The sequence below is a fragment of the Lontra canadensis genome, unplaced genomic scaffold, assembly GCF_010015895.1.
Source record: "Lontra canadensis isolate GAN:19392208 unplaced genomic scaffold, GSC_riverotter_1.0 scaffold27, whole genome shotgun sequence".
NCBI classification, from domain to species: domain Eukaryota; kingdom Metazoa; phylum Chordata; class Mammalia; order Carnivora; family Mustelidae; genus Lontra; species Lontra canadensis.
Window position 1 is genome coordinate 4,083,374 of NW_022631021.1, and position 18,085 is coordinate 4,101,458.

An 18,085-nucleotide genomic window follows, 5' to 3' on the forward strand; every position below is an offset into this window, starting at 1 on the left:
TTGTCTCATCTGCACATCTTATCTACTTCCTTCCCTTTCGTCTCAACTGTATTTTTAAGTCCCACAGGCACTTCGGTTTGAAAAAAGATTGGAGCATATATGTATGAAGCTTTATCTCTTTACTTACACCATGCTTTTTTTGCTTTAGTTCATTGAATGTGATTTAAAAATGTATGACGTTTACTTTTTAGCAGTATTTAATATTATCTGTGGGTATATTTAGCTAGTAGTTTCTTCTGTAGGGAGGAGCTATCTCTTGAGGAGTGGCTCATTAGCAGAGTGACTTGTGGCTTTATATTTTCATCCAAACTACATTTTGAGAATGAAAGGGCTATAAACTGGGACTCCACCAGGTAAACTGGGAAGGCATAAGGAGGCAGCTTTCTATTTATGTATAGGTAAAACTTGGGCAATGCTTCTACTAGAAATAATTTATTTAAAATACTCAGCAACATAATCATCATTCTATTGAGTAATTAAAAAAAATGTAAAGAGGCAGACTATTACTATATAAAGCTGAACTTAGTTATGCTCCTCCTTTAACCTTCGCCATGGTCAGCCTGAACTAATCATTCTGTCTTCTGCCATAATTATGTTTTGCTTATAACTGGAGTGGGAGACACTGACAGCCTTGGAGCAAAGGAAATTTGTTTGCTAAGATTTATGTCTTTTGACTTCAGACTTAGAGTTTCAAAATTCATGGATTGGTTTTTGGGTCTAGACCCCATCTTCTCACATTCCCAGAGAGGAATCTTAATGAAGAGATCATTTACCTCCAAAGGATTTTATGCAGTTTGGATTGCTATTAGTAGTGGTTGTATGCTGGACAGCCAGGCTTATCTGAGATGAGAAGCATCATGTAAAGCCTTTGACTTTTTAGAAAGCTCTTGAAAGACAAAGACACCTCAACTTCCCTTCCCCACTTACTAAACCTCTACTTTCAATGGGTTCTCTCTCGTAATCATTCATGTTGAAATTTCTGGCCATTCTGGATGATGTATATTTTTTAAAAATTTTTATTTGCGTACAGATGACACACAATGTTACACTGGTTTCAGGTGTGTAACATAGCAATTCAACTTCTCTATACATTATGCTCTGTTCACCACAAGTGTAGCTACCATGTGTCACCATACAATGCTATTACAATTGGGTAATGTACTTAGTAAGCTCTTTTTCCTAACATACTTTCTTTCATTCCTTTGGTCATATCTTTAGGTCAAACAAGTTAGTAAGAACTCTGGACAGGGCCTAGCTCTGACGTGCCTTCTTCTCAGAGATGCATAACTTACTATTTTTTTTTTTAAATAATGGTAAACTAATGGAGATAATAAAATAGAAATAAATATGCAACACAATCTAAAAAAGTGAGTACATTCAATGATGACTACAAGCACTAGATAAATATGTTAAATTGCCCTGAATCACATTTTTATTCCTTTACTTGTTTTCGTACTTCTCACACTTTCCCTAATCAGCAGCTAGTAATGTCAAAGGCTTCTGGCTATATTCTGGTTCTTAGCTCAGACTTCAGCTCTTTACTGTGTCTTGAATTCTGTTGTGGCCTAAGCTGTTTATAGTTAGGTTAACTGCTGAAGCCAACAAACTTATGGCACAAGAAAAGCGAAAAGAAATTCTTTAGACAGAATGCTATGGATACCAAATGGAATTTGGAGTTATCCAAATAAATAGCACTGGAAATGGAAAAATAAAGATACATATAAAAGATTTTTTTCTCACTTTTAATCACTTATATAGATTATTAGATTCCTAAAGCAAAACTTGTAACAATTTATTATGAGGTTATCTACAGCAGTAAAATGGATGATAACAACAGCATAATAAATGGAAAGGAGCAAATTCAGTATGTGTTGTAAGGTTCTTACACTATAGGCGAAATGGTATAAAAATACTTGAAGGTAGACTGAAAAGTTAAAGATGGAAATTGTAAACCTCAGAACAACTATTAAAAAAATTTAAAAGAGCGAGCACCTGGGTGGCTCAGTGGGTTAAGCCTCTGCCTTCAGCTCAGGTCATGATCTCAGGGTGCTTGGAGCCCACATCAGGCTCTCTGCTCAGCAGGGAGCCTGCTTCCCCCACCCCTCTCTGCCTGCCTCTCTGCCTATTTGTGATCTCTCTCTCTCTCTCTCTGTCAAATAAATAAAAACTTTAAAAAAAAATTTAAAAGAGGAACAATAATAGAACAATAATAGAGATAAATAGAATCATAAAAATTTTTTAATTAGTTCAAAGATAGGAAAAGACGAAAAAGAAGTCAAGAACACATGGGATCAGTAGAAAATAACTACTGATTTGGTAGATTTAAATCTACCATAACAAGAATCACATTAAATATAAATGCTCTAAACACATTAAGAGACAGAAATTGTCAATATGAATTAAAGTAAGTCCCAATTATACGATATGTACAAAAGTACACTTTAAATACAGAGACACAGATAGGTTAAAAATTAAAGGATGAAAAAATACACTACATAAACACCAATCAACAGAAAGCTGGAGTAACTATATTAATATAAAAAACAGTAGACTTTAGAACAAGAAATATTAAAAGGAATAAGAGTAATATCATATATGATAAAGAGGTTATTTTCAAGAATTTATAAAAACCTGAATGTACTTAGCTACACAGTTTCATAATACATGAAGCAAAAACTGAGAACTGAAAGAAGTAAAAACTTCACAGTTACAACTGGATATGGCCACACCCTTCTCAGCAATCTACAGAACAAGTAGATTAAAATTCAGTAGGAATACAGAAGATTGCAAAAAACATCAAAGTTACCTAACCGACACATATACAATAGTCCTCCCTAATTAAAAGAATGCACTTAAAAAATTTTTTTTAATTTTTTTTTATTAACATATAATGTATTATTAGCCCCAGGTGTATAGGTCTGTGAATCGCCAGGTTTCCACACTTCACAGCACTCACCATACCACATACCCTCCCCAATGTCCATAACCCCACCACCCTCTCCCTAGCCACCCCCCCACAACCCTGTTTCTTTTGTGAGATTAAGAGTCTCTTAAAGTTTGTCTCCCTCCCGATCCCATCTTGTTTCATCTATTCTTCTCCTACCCCCAAAGCCCCCATGTTGCATCTCCCCTTCCTCATATCAGGGAGATCATATGATAGTTGTCTTTCTCTGAATGACTTTTTTCGCTAAGCGTAATACCCTCTAGTTCTATCCACGTTGTCGCAAATGGCAAGATTTCATTTCTTAAAAGAAATGAAATGTTTTTAAAAACATGTACATTGAACATTTATCAAGATAGTCACATTCTAGACCATAAAAGAAATGTGAGCAAATTTAAGAGATTTGAAATCCTATAAAGTAGAATTTCGCAAACTTGGCACTATTGACATTTGGAGTCAAATACTTCCTTCTGTTGTGGGGAAGATTTCCTGTGCTAGTTAGCAGTGTTCCTAGCCTCTACCCACTAGATGCCAGTATCAAATCCTCTCTGTCCTCCTAGCTGTAACAACAAACATGTCTTTAGACATTGCCAAATGTCTCCTGGGGAACAAAACTGTCCCCGCTTAAGAATCACTGATATAAAATATGTTCTCAAATACATCAAATTTGGGGCACCTGGGTGGCTCAGTGGGTTAAAGCCTCTGCCTTCAGCTCAGGTCATGATGCCAGGGTCCTGGGATTGAGGCCCACATCCAGCCCTCTGCTCAGCAGGGAGCCTGCTTACCCCCCTTCTCTCTCTGCATGCCTCTCTGCCTACTTGTGATCTCTGTCAAATAAATGAATAAAATCTTAAAAAAAATACATAAAATTTTAGCAGATAACATTTAATGGTATAGATAAAAGATAATACCTTATGCCAAAGTGACTTCACCCCAGAAATGCAAGACTGATTCAATATTCAGCAGACTAATAATAATACTAACAAAAATATAATCATCTCAATAGATACTGAAACATCTAACAAAATTCAGAGTCCATTCATAATAAAAATCCTTAGTGAAGTAGGAGTAGAAAGAAACTTCTTCAACCTGATAAATGTCATTCACAACAAACCTACAATTAGCAACACAAAGAATAAATGTTTTCACCTAAGGTCAAGAAAGTGGCAAGACTATCTGCTCTCACTATTACAGTGCCAATAGGAATAGTGGGAGCATCATGGTAGTGGTCCTACCCAGGGCAGCAAAGTATAAAAGCATAAAAGGAAATAAAAGGTAGACAGATTAGAAAGGAATACAGGATTAGAGAGGTATACAGGTTAGAAATGAATAAATTTAAATTTTTTTTTATTTTCCATATGATTGTCTATGTAGAGAAGCTCAAAGAATCAACACAATCAGAAAAGAGACTGCTAAGAAAATGAAAAGACAAGTCATAGATTTGGAGAAAATATTTGCAGAACACACATCTAATAAAAAAGTCTTTCATCTATATTTATAAAGAACTACTATGATCAGTAATAAAAACAAAGACCCTAATTTTTTTTAATGGGCAAGTGTTGGTGGTAACTAACACACAAAAATGTTCACCATCATTAGGTTAATGCATCATTAGAGAAATGTTAATTAAAACTACAATAAGATACCATTATATAGAAATCAGAAAAGCTAAAATTTTTTAAACTGTTGCTTACCAGGTGCTGGTTTAGATTTTGAGCAACTGAAACTCTCACGCATTGCTAACTGGACTACAAAATCATACAGCCACTTTAGAAAAGTAGTTGGCAGCTTCTTATAAAGTTAAACATACACTTAGCATAGAACCCAGGATCTCTTTCCTACATCTTTATCCAAGGAAACTACCCCACACAGACCTAAATGAGAATGCTCAATACAGTTTTACTCATATCACCAAAACCTAGAAATACATTAGTAGCTGACACAGTGTTTTGTAGGACATTCAGAGGGAAAAGACCCCTAAATGAAGCCAACTGCATATAGACATGCTAAAATATGAACTCTGCTCTAGTCATGCATTCAGAAAAAAAGAAAGATCAAAAAGCAACCAAAAATTAGGTTTCAATCATTATTTCTTCCCCCAAACCTCAAAGATTTCTATTAGTCTTCATATTTTAAATTAATGTTTGGCATCCTTTGTCTATTATAATAACAAAAATTACAACTTTTCTTAAATGAAAGCAATTTTTCTGGGGTGCCTGGGTGGCTCAGTCATTAGGTGTCTGCCTTCAGCTCAGGTCATGATCCCAGGGTCTTGGGAGTGAGCCCCGCATCTGGCTCCCTGCTCAGCGGGAAGTCTGCTTCTCCCTCTCCCACTCCCCCTGCTTGTGTCCCCCCTCAGGCTATCTCTCTCTCTCTGTCAAATAGATGAATAAAATCTTTAAAAAAAAAAAAAAAAGAAAGCAATTTTTGTCTTCTGAGCAAGTAAGAAATTGCATTAAATTCTAATTATAAATGTATAAAACACTCAAACATTCATAATGGATACGAAGTTTTCCTGTGTCTTCAGAAAATATTCTAGAATCTAGAAGAATCTAGATCAATTGATTCTTTGTTTCCTGCCCTTTGTCACTGCATGTGTTTGTTATGCCATGTTTCTAATAAAACAACATTTTCAAATGAGAGCAGTATAAAAACTAATAATATTCCTGATTATTGGGACAGAAATAGCTTTGGAATAGCCCAGGCTAGTTTCATATTTTACATGTCTTCACTGTTGCAATTTGTCAGTTTAAAGCATGTGCACCTTAGGATGTATCAGTTCAGTAGGGTGTGGAAACCTTATACCCAAATGGATGGTGGTCTGGAGACTCAGAAATAAGTGGGGTTGATTTTGAGGGTGAATGTCCCTATCGCTGGGTGGGTAGAATCTGAGTGAAACTAGTATGTTCCTTATCACCTTGGTTTTCACTTCCAAGCAAATTTGCCTTAAGATATAGTTAATAAAGAAAAGGAAAAAAAAAAAAAATAGAGCTGTTTTCTTTGCCCCAAATCCTCTTAGCTCTTTTACCCATTAGCTCTTTTTCATCTTTAGGTTTTAGTTTTTAAGTGCCTGAAGCCATTAGTCCTGCCCTGGGATCAAGTTTTTTCTCTTACGCACTTTCTACTTACCCAGTACTGTCTTGTAGCACAAAATTTGATTTTTGTGGAGCAATTAGTTTGTAATTAGTGTTTTTAAAAAATCTATTTCTCAGCTCAAATACAAGTTCAAATCCAAATCCCAACAAACTAAAAGCAAAAAGATTTACCTATGAATTCCAACACTATCATTTGCTCAATGATTAGTTAATGATTTGGGGAAATTTATATGAATTTTCTGGCCATAATTTATCCTCAAAATGAGTCTGGTAACAATTAATAGGTAGAGATAAATAATGTGCCTCACAATGTGCTTAGGTGGTCAAAAAGTCATAAAATCGATCCATTGTTTTTTGCACTAAGTCATAGTAATGTTTCTCTCAATCATGTTACATTTTAAGAATCTTTTTGTAAAACAAGTCAAGGATGAATTTACCAAGGTGAACCAAATGACATTAGACAGTTATTGGCTTTCAAAAATGGCAACTTTTTTAGCGTTTCAAACTCTTTGATGATTTTGTATCCTAAATATGTATACTTTCTTTACATTTCTCTTTTTTATAATCAATGTGAATGTGTCTGGATGACAGAAAAACTCACCAAACTCACCAAACACTCATTACCTGTTAAGAACAGTTTTTTTTTTTTTTTTGTAAGAACAGTTTTAACTCTATAGCTGTCATTCAAGCCTTCTCATCTGGTTTCAACCAACATTTTCCTTTATATTTCCTAATCCCTATCCCCACTCTGAGCCCAAATCATATCAGATGATTCATTACCTAAATGCACCCTGTACTTTCGTGAGTCCATGCCTTGGCTCACACTGTACCCTGTCCTTTGGAACTACCTTCCAGCATTTCTATTAAAAGCATTGTCTATCCCTTGACTTAGTTCAAATGTTTTTTCTTAGTCTGCCTCTATGCCTTTCCCTCTCCACTACAACTTTGGATAACCCTTCTTGTATTAAAACTAATTTTGGACAGGCTTTTCTCTTGAGTTAGCTGTATGCTTCTTAATGGTAAAAACTACATGTTAGCCATTTTTTCACATCTCACTACTATCTCTATTCAAGCAAAAATTTTAAAATATCTTTGTCAATTGGAATACCCTGAAGACACATATTTTTGAGTAATACAAGGCTGATGAAACCCACTACATACAGGTTGAAGGGTTAGCAGTAGAAGAATTGAACAGTAAAAAGTTCTTTTGCAGGATGCTATAATCAGGTAAAAATATTCATCCTGGACAAGTTACAACTTTTTAGCATCACTGTAGCTTTGCTTATAAGATACAAAATCAGGGGCACCTGGGTGGCTCAATTGGTTAAGTGTCTGCCTTTGGAATCAGGTCATCAGCCCAGGGTCCTGGGATGGAGCCCTGTGTCCAGCTTCCTGTTGAGCAGGGAGCTGCTTTCCCTCTCTCCCTGTGCCCCTCTCCTCCTCTCATGCTCTCTATCAAATAAATAAATAAAATCTTTAAAAAAAAGATACAAAATCAGTATAAGTGTGACAAATGGATCAGGTATTTTTATTACATATCTATTTAATTCAAAGAATTTTAACTTCAAATGCAGTGATTTTAATGTATTAGGATATTTGATCATATAGCATAACTTTGCATTCTGAAATGTTCTTTTTTTTAATCAAATGGACTTAAAATGTATCATACTGTGGCAACATGAAAAATCACTTCAACTTAAAAAAAAGGCCATCCCTTTTCTATAGTTCAGTCTATGACCAAAATCTACCATCATATCTGATTTTATTGCTTATAAAATTAATAAATCCAAAAGTACACTGATAATTCCTTGAACATTATCAGACCTGAGTAACCTCTAAGTAGTGCTATATTTCCAGCCCTACTGTATTGAAATAGGATATTTTCTGAAAATTCAAAATGGCATTGAACTTGATTTCTAGTAAATCTTTATTACTGATTAATATCTAATCATATCAGAATTTGTAGATTATTTCCAGGGCATTCTTTCACTCTAGGTAGAAGTTGTGCATTTGAACTAAAAAAACACTCTAATGAAATGTATTTGAAAGTCCTTTTCAAAGTTTATGAATGACTCACATTGGAATCAGGTTATTTGCTTTTTTGTCACTTATGTTTCTCCATTTATAAAAAGCATGTAAAATTTACCCTTTGCTATTTTGGATAGTATTTTGATAGTAAGATATACAAACCAAGATTTTATGGAATTTAAAACCATTTCTTTGCATTTCAGTTTTTAAATTATAAACAATGAGGTAATTATAAGTTTCAAAAAAAAGTGTTTTTGGGGAAGTGTTGTTAATTTGTAATTATAATTTGACTATGAATGGTGAGTTCTTCCTTGAGAGGCCACATTAATTTCTATGTTTGCTTTTAATTAGATAATGCTTTCTGAAATAAATAAAAAATATTCTGGAAAAGGAAAACCAAATGCCTTGATGGTAAATCAAAAACAACCCTAAATTGATTATGTCAATGGAAATAAAAATATTAAAAAAGTATTGTCAGTGACTGTTCAAGTATCCATGACTGTTCCCTCTGGGGTCTCTTTTGTATCTTGTAGTTTTCCATTCACCTACTTATGTCTGGACCATTTCCCTGCCCATTTTTCTGTTGAATGGAAAGCAGAGTATGGTAGGAGAAATAAAATGCAGTAAAGTTCAAATCCCTCCTTTTGGCTACTTGTAAGCAATTGGAGGAAGTGGTTTAGAGTAAGTTTTAATAGCAGGTACTAAGGTTTACAGAATATTAATGATTTTAATTTGCCCACATTATTCCACGAATAGGGGTAGCTGAGGGTTAAGTGACTGACCAATGGCATCTAAAGTATATTTCTGGATGAGAATAATTCCTACCCTCAACTAAAAAACTAGCAGTAAGTAAAAACAACTCATAAGCAGGTGGCTTTGGATTATAAACAAAAATCACTCTTTCTAATTGGCTGGATAAGCTGGTATTCGGTTTGAACTTTTAATAGAACCTCAATCTAAATATCAGAACAAGGACTTGCCTTTAAATGAAAATGCTTTAGAGTGTTGAACATTCTTTTTGTAGTTTATTCAAACTTCTCTGAATTGTTAAGGTTCTGTCATGGCCATGAGCAGTGAAGAGAAATATGAGGAGGAAGAAAATAAATATGTAATTTAGAATTTGTTCAAGATCCAAGAGTTAACTCCCTTTATTCAAGAAAGTTGAGTCATGGGGAAACCACAGGTGGTCAGGGAGTGGGTGAACCATGACACATCTGTTTCTCATAAAACCAGACTGTGCCATTCTAGAGCCTTTACTTTTTCTGAATGAAATACATTCATGTGTGAACATGTCAGACCTGGTGCAGGAAAAACATTAATTTTCCCTGGCACACCACGCACTTATGATTTATTTGCCTAAATGCAATACTTGGGCCTTCTTGCTCCCTCTAAACATATTTACCACTTACATTTACTGAGTTCTCCTGGCAGGTTTGTGGTCTCAACAGGGGCTGGTTTTTCTAATACAATGTGCTCTCCATTATGAAAATCTGTTTACAAGCTCTTCAGGAACATTTGCCTGACTTAATGAGATTTTCACCCAAACTAATTATTAAATGCATTTTTATTAATATGGGTCTTGTCTCTCCTGGTGAAGACACAAACAACAGCTTAAAAACTCAAGCCATGAAAGAGTGAGGTGTAGGAATTTAATATTCTCTGTTATTATAGTTGAACTTAAAGCCATCAGTGCTTCTCAAAATGTAATGGACATTTGAACCATTCACAGATTTCATTAAAATGAAGATTCTGATTCAGTAGGTCTGGGGTAAGGGCTCAAGATTTATAACAGGCTGCCAAGTAATGCTCTAACAAGCTGTTGGTCTATAAAAACAACTCTTGAGTAAAGAGAACTCTAGGGGTAGTTTCTTTACAAGAAGGTTACAGTCAGCCGGGTGATATGGAAGCCATGCTGAGTTTATCTCAGCTTGCCTCTACCTTTCTTCCCAGTTTTTGTGAGTATTTGCACTTAGGACAAAGTTGAAATGAAAAAGACTGCACATCAACTGTATCAAAGTACATGGACAGCAACTACTTTCCCAACTCCCAAATCATTCCCCCTCTTCCTCTTTGCTCTTTCTTTTGTCCTCAAGGCCATTTTATTCTTAACAAGCTATTTTATACTTTTAAGAAATGTGTAGACTAGACAGTACAAAAGACTGAGGATTTTCTAAAGAAAGAGTGATGTGAAATGTTAGTCCCTCTGAACTACAATTTGGAAGAGCTGACCCTTTTCTTACTCCATCTCTCTCTGCTTAAGGGAAAGTCATTTCTTTCCCTATAAACTGGTATGATCTTACTCTACCATTTAACAACCCCGTTGATAGTGTCCAACGAGTTCGAATTATGTAGGACAGCATTTGGAAACACTTTTTAAAGCCTTATATGTTATTATTTTAAGACATACAAACAATGGCAATTCATGTGCTATGTAGCTAACTAGATTATGCTATCATTGAGAACAGGAATTATATTATACTTCCATTTTTATAACCTTGTACCTTAAGTCATGTAGTCCAATGTTAGGTATCATAATATTCTAAAAAAATTCAGATGATGAATAAATTGATTGAAAAAGAAATTAAGTTACAGTATTTAATGCTGACATTTGATTCTGTTGTTTAAGTTGCTATCATAAAATAGAAGGTACTAAAACTAGCACAGAGGTTCTGGCAGTCCATGAAGCCTGAAGGACCATTTTTTTCAAAATGCATAAAAATAAAGATATTACAATGAAAAATAATTATGTAAAAACAGTTAACAAAACATTAACATAATTATTAATACACTAACAAGGTCTAGCATCATGTCAAGTAGCTGACATAATTTTGAAGTAGTGATGAGTACAAATGATATGAGATATTTAAAAATATTCTACAGGGGTGCCTCGTTGGCTCAGTCAATTAAACATCTGACTTTTGATCTCTGCTCAGGTCTTGATCTCAGGGTCATGAGTTCAAGTCCCATTAGGGGTAGAGACTACTCAAAAAAGATAGTAAAATGAAATTTTTAAAAATCCATGATTTCTATTAGTGGCCAATAATACAATGAATTGTTGCTTATATTCATAATTAAGAATGTATCAAATATCAGAGTTAGTGAAAATAAAGATATATCTTTTTCTATCTAAGTTCTGGACCTTAGGTTATAAACCCTTGAACTAGGGACAGGTAAATAGTAGAATTACAAAACCACATGATCTTTAAGAGACCTCAAAATCCATACCCTTGTCTCCTTTGATACAAGGTTTACAATACAACATACCATCTTTTGTTACTATAATTAAGAGGATTTGCAGTTCTGCTAGGTAGAACTAATAAGTCATTTTTATCACTTTGCGCAATAACCACAGGCCTATGTAACTTATGGTATGTATTAGTTTGGTATAGTGTAATATAAAAGGATGCTGCATTGGATCTTAATTTGTTACCAAAAAATGGAAATTTCTAACATTTTTCGTTACTCTTATATTCAAAATTATATTAATATTACTTTGAAAGAAAAGATGGTGCTCCAAGATTCTGCTTTTTAAAAAGCATTTAGCTAAATGTGTCCAATGTAGTTGTTGAAGAGCAAAGATAAACAATTCTAAGTGTCTTTATTAAAAGCAGTGCAAACCTTGTTTTCTTTTACCATTGCTTCATATTTAGTTCAATGACAGCTACCATTAGTATCTGTCAGCAGATCCCTGACAGAGGGGGGAAACAGTGACTCACCCTTGATCACTGGCATGTCTACTCTGGTTCATCTGAACTGCCTCCCAATGCTTTTAGAAACAAGGTAGATGTTTGACAAGTCCCACTGAGAAAATCAAGAGAAAGAGAAGAGCCAATATCAAGGAACCAGGTCTTAGGGCAAGTAAACAATAATGCAGAATTTTAAATAAAGTGGCAATCAGAAGCAAAGGGAATGATCTTGGTGAAATTAGTTTATGTCATGTATTTCGGGGCTGAGGTATTCCACAGAATTTTGCCACAGATTTGCAGAAAAGTTTCATTAATGCCATTGTTGTGGACTGAACTGTGTCCCTCCACCCCAAAGATATGTTGATACCCTAACCTACTTGTATCTGTGAATGTCACCTTATTTGGGAGTAGTCTTTACAGATGTAATATAGTGAAGATGAGGTTACACGGGATTAGAGTTGGGCTCTGAATCCAATGACTGGTGTCCTTATAAGGAGAGAAACAACTGGAGCCAGGAACAGAGAGCTACCAAGGGAGACGGGGGAAAGAGTCATGTGGTGGCAGAGGCAGATTGCAGTGATGCACCTGTAAACCAAGGAATGCCTGAGGTTGGTGGGAACCAAGCGAGGTAGAGGCAAGGAAGGATTCTTCCTTGGAGATATCAAAGGAATAGGACCTTCTGACATTTTGATGTCAGACTTCTGGCCTCCAGAACTGTGAAAGGATAAATTTCTGTTGTTTTAAACCACGCAGTTTGCGGTCATTTGTTATGGCAGCCCTAGAAAATGAATATAACCACCTCCTTTAAAAAGAGTTGGAAATTCGCAACGCTTGGCGTCAGGGTGACACTTAATTTCTGTCTCAAAAAGTTGTTTTAATTCCAAAGTAATATAAACTCAGTTTAAAGACAGCACGGCTGCAACATTCTCACAAATAGAAGGCTAAAATATAGGAAAGTGAAGTGACAAGCACATTAGCCTTGACCACTGCCATGATTGAATGCTAGTGCTAAATAGTGGCAGTGGCTCCTAGAAATTGTAATGAGTGTGAAAGTTACATACATTTACTTGATTTAATAGTGTAATTTTGTATTGATCTGGTACTACAATGAACTGCTAAGTCTGGAGAGCATAATTCAAGCAATTAAGTGATTACAAGTGACAAAAGAAGTATGGAGTACCCAGTGATTTCCCAACAGATCTTTTCAGTTTTAAGGAGCGTTTGAGCACATCGAAATGCACATAGTTTCCAAAATTTCTCTCATTGCTGGACTTTTAAGTGGCAAAGCAATAAGACAAATGCAAGAGAAACAGACACAGAAAAGCTGAGTCATTGGATTAAAAGGTCCCGAGATTTTCAAAAACAATATAAATACACTCATTGAGAACAGCCCCCAAATCAGAATTTCTGGGATGAATTTTCCTTCTCTGTATTTTACCTCATCACCTCCTCTCCATAAATCCATAACCCTCCTATCTCCCATTTTTCAACAGCCTGTTCCTAACTCATGTTCCCCCCCAAAATCTTCCCCAGTGTAGCTGTAGAATTCCTCAGCAGGGACGGTGTCCCTATGCCTTTCTTCTTACTTTTTATTATCGAGATACAGATAAAGATATAAATATAGATATAGATATTTGCATTTCCTCTCTCATCTGACTCTGAAGTTTGGTGTGGCCATATGACATGCTCTGGCCATTGAAATGTGAGCAGAACTGGCGTGTCATTTCTGGGAGAAAATTTTAAGTGCCAGTGCATGACCTACCTGCATCTCTCTCCTCCCCTAGTGATCGTGGAAGCACATATTAGCATGGAGCATGCCTCAGTCTGAGTCTCACAGGGATTACAATGAGCCTGACTCCTGTAGATGTGAAGCATGAGGGAAATAAGCTTCCATGATTCAAGCCACTGAGATTTAGGCCTTTGTTTTTCTTTTGCTATTGCAGCAAAACCTAGCCTATCATGCAAGATACAATAATAAACATTCACACTGCTTTATTTCCAATCTCAGCTTATTTCCATCTCAGTTAATACTTCTCCATAAAAGTACTGGGTGTTATACTCAACAAATCATTGAACATTGCATCAAGGACTAATTATGTTCTATACAGTGGCTAACAGAACATAATAAAAAAATACTTTTCCATAAAATAGGCAAGGTTTAGATTAGAATTACTGGTTCACCAAATGGAAAGCTAAGGCTTAGTGGTATAGATCTGGTAAAAATACAAACTAGAGAGTTGAATCCAGTCCAGCATTCTTTCCTTTATAAGTTGTTTGTAATAGATTTAATGTGACTATAAGCATGGTCCTAATAGCAAGGGACAGGATCTGGATTTTAAGAAGGCATATGGTTATTGCAGAATAATGGTATGGTTACTACTAAAGATGTTAGTAAATTGAATTTGTGAAATTGCCATTATGTTCTGTTTTCATCCATTACATTGTATAATAAAAAATAAAATAAAAGGGATTTGTATTTACTAGAAATTTATTTAAAAATTTGAATTCTGAAGCTGCATGGTAATGTTAGATTAAATTCCATTAAAATTCTATTAACATAATTGAATTACATTTTAATGACTAAAATAATGAAAAATGCTTAGTAAAATGCACTATTTATATTATTGAAGATTTCATTAATTGGATTGAATAGTATTTGGACTTGTTACTAGTAGAAAAAAACTACTGCCTACTTGATAATGTTTTCATGCCAATAGTTACACTTCTTTCCATACTTTTTGGTCTTTAAAACTTTTTTTTTTTTAAAGATTTTATTTATTTATTTGACAAAGAGAGAGAGAATATCAGTGGTGTGGGAGGAGCAGAGGGAGAAGGAGAATCAGGCTCCCCACTGAGGAACCAGACAGGGGGTTTGATCCCAGGACCCCAGGATCATGACTGAGCCGAAGGCAGACGCTTAACCAACTGAGCCACCCAGGCACCCCTAGTCTTTAAATCTTCTAGTGACTGCTGCAACATTACCTAAAAGTCAGGAGTGAATTTCAGATAAAATACAACTAAAATGGTTAGAATGAACAAATGTTTTTGAAGAATTTTATGGGAAGTCAGACAGAGTAGCCTTTAACATGGACAATTTCAAGATAAAAACGTTATTGGTTGGTTTCACCCTAAAAAGAGTTTTATATTCCAGCTTTGTTGACTGATTTTTTTTTTCAAAGAAGCAGGAATATTTCAGGTTTCTTTTAGCTACAGTGTAAGGGGCATGGAAATAAGCAGACGCCCACACTCCTTAGGTCTGAAAGATATCCGCAGACTTGGGGCAAATCAGACAGCTGCACTCTACTGAGTACATTATGTTCATTTCTGCATTTGGATTTCATTTGAAGTCTCTCTTGAAAATTCCTTCTCAAGGGCACGGCCTCAAAAGACCACCACTGCTACTTGTTCCTAAATGTCCCTGCAATGTCCAAACTCAGCTTACCTGCTCATTGGGAAGAGTAGTTTTTTAATAAAATCATTGAGTTCATGTATAACAGTTATTGCATTTAAATGAAAAGTATTAATTTATATTAGTAACAAAAGCATATCACCACCAAATCATAAATAGTAATAACCAGATATCAGTCCATGAACTACCTGGAAATCTTGAGCAAATCGTACTTAGAGAACTGTGGTTATTTATATCAGATACTGCAAAGAAAGCTGATCTGTAGGACAGCTGATATAAATAGCAGCAGAAAGAGGAGCAGGGAAAGTCACATTTGTGTATGTGAACAGATCAAGTAGAACTTTTGCAACCCTATGAACTTGAAAACTACTTCCAAGATTGCATTACAACAGCATCCATTATACAAGGGAGGTTTTACTGCACTGTTTTAAGAGAAATACAAATTCTCTGGTGATCCTTGAACTGTGCTGCATTAAATATTCAAATAACCTACTACAACGAAGGATACTGAAGCTATCTGCTAATCAGCCTTGCACCATTACTGTACCCCTAGGGAGATTTCATTACTCACCCTGCACCCCCACCCAGATCACTCTAGATTATTTGACAACCAAGTCTAAAATTCACTCACAGTTCTTCCTTATTGCATAAAAGTAGTTGAGAGCCAGTGGCAGCTATGGGCTGAATGGCAGAGCATGAGAGGGTGGGGTGGCAAAAGGATGGGGTGTGAGGGTATGGGATAGTTCTTTAACCAGATGGTATTAAGTTGCCCCTAAAACTAAAAGAGAAGATATATCCTTCAGAGTTAGAGGTTAATGAAGTTGGGTTTGTCCGCTTCTCTAACAACTGCCTCATTTCCCATATTTTCCTGATGAACCCTGTTTGGGTTTTGTTTTTTTCCCACATCTGTAAGTCTTCTTAAAAAGTTCTTTCATTCCTACCTCAGCTGCATGGGATAAACTAAGTTTACTTTCATTTTGTGGTTTTATAACTTACGAAGACCATAATGACATCTTCTAAGGTGTGCTTTCCCTATTCTAATGCTCCAAAGCTTTGCTACTTAAAGTGAGGTCTGTGGCTCAGAAGCATAATATCACTTGGGAACTTGTTAGAAATGCAAATTCTCATCAACTCCATCCTACTGACCTACTACAACAGAACCTGCATTTTAGCAAGAGTCCACGAGATTCATATGATCATATATCTTCAAGAAACAATGCCCTAAGAGACATTTGAACTCTTGCTTCTGCACCCGAGAGACTTAGTATCATGCACTGTTGGGACTCTCTTGCAGGCTGCCTCCTGAGGGAGGTAAAAAGTCCAGAAGCACCATTCTTTCAATTAAACCAGTATTCCTGGTTATCCATTACTATTAGAAAGGCCACAGGAAAGGAAATATTATGTGATCTCGTGACTTTTGAGACCTTAACAATGGAACTCCCTTTGAGAACACATTACTGGAAAATCTTACATCCAAGTTCAAGCCCGAAAAAGTTCAACTCACTGCCAACTCAACTTTCCTGAACATCCGGACTCTATCTCCCATTCTCAGAGAAAAAACAAGTACATCACTGACTCCACCCAAACTTGCATCAGAGACTCTCTTCCCTAACTCACTGGTAACCAATATCATCCTCACATTTTTAAGTTCTTACAAAGAGAAAGTTCTTTAGAGCTATCTCAGCTACAAGTTTCATTATACTCTGAGCCTTGGAACATGACCGCCTTCATCATCAAAAATCCTGGAACATTTCCTAGGTTTCCATTCTCAGAGAAACTCAATTTCAGCATCAATCACAATTAGAGGAAAGGGGAAAGGATTGAACAAGGACACAAGTGCTGGCGGGAGTTAGCAGCTAAACCTCTGGGGTTCTACCTAGAGTTCTAGGTATAAGATGGCACCAGTAGCTTGTTGAAGCTTTCAGCATACTCTTCTACTTCCTAGACTCTTTTCCTTCTGTTTGTATAACTGTGTTTGGAAAAGTCTTCACCTGCCCTTTGATCTTCTCTTAGAATTTTATCTCCCTTATGGATTGGGTAAACATGGCTGTATCTTCCAACTACAAACACTGTCATGAAACCATTACTTATACTTGGTCTTTCATCGAGAATCTCATTTTGACTGTGAAGTCTGTAACAGTCTTCATCTACGCAGATGACCTCTGCAAACTGATTCATAGACTCTACTTCATAAACTACGACAGCTGCCCATGACAAATTTATCACTTGCGGAGAATTTCCAGTTACTCACTAGTTGTAGAATCAAGACAATTGATCTTGGAAGTTACTCTGAGTTTCTTTCCTCTTCTCAAAGTGATTCAGGCTTGGTCTCCCTTAACATCCTTCTCCAATCTGCTTCATTACTAGATCATTCATTTCCTAAGAGAATGTCCTCTTATTCATCTAGTATTTCTAGTGCCTTGAAGTGGCAAATAAGAGGTACTCAATAAATATTTATTTACTTATTTATTTGAGAGAGAGAGAGAGCGAGAGAGAGGGAGCAACAGAGAAAAAGTATGAGAGGGGAAAAGGGAGAGAGAAGCAGACTCCCCTGCTGAGCAGGGAGCTGATGTGGGGCTTGATCCCAGGACTCTGAGAGCCACACAGGAGCCCCTCAATAAATACTTCTTAACTGAAGATAACTGGGATGAAAAAACTAAGGTTGCTTTCTACAGATGCTATTATAGCCAGGAAAGACACTGAAACTTACTGAGAAGGTTATGGGACTACGGTCTTAAAAATTTAGAAAAACTATTTCTTCAGTAAGTACTTCAGTATTTTGGTGGCTCACACCTTGATTTCAATCAGGTGAGGCCCAGGGCACAGAACCCAGATAAGTTGTGCCTAACACCTGACCCACACAAACTGTGAGATGGTAAGTTTATGTTGTTTGGAGCCAGTACATTTGTGGTAATTTGTTACACTG

At 35.9% G+C, this 18,085-nt stretch overlaps 1 protein-coding gene across 4 annotated transcripts in view; it reads right to left on the bottom strand.

Moving 5' to 3' along the window:
* The window catches only part of KCNQ5 (potassium voltage-gated channel subfamily Q member 5), a 523,469-nt gene that overhangs the window by 394,876 nt on the left and 110,508 nt on the right, over nt 1–18,085 (bottom strand). Inside the window, exon 1 of one of the 4 annotated variants that reach the window (XM_032864366.1) lies at nt 11,781–11,827. The exons of the other annotated variants lie outside the window; for them this stretch is intronic. Coding sequence (XP_032720257.1) covers nt 11,781–11,812 — 32 coding nt within the window. The 5' untranslated portion in view covers nt 11,813–11,827. Of the gene's footprint in view, nt 1–11,780; nt 11,828–18,085 lie in introns of those variants that run through there. 4 annotated transcript variants of the gene reach the window in all.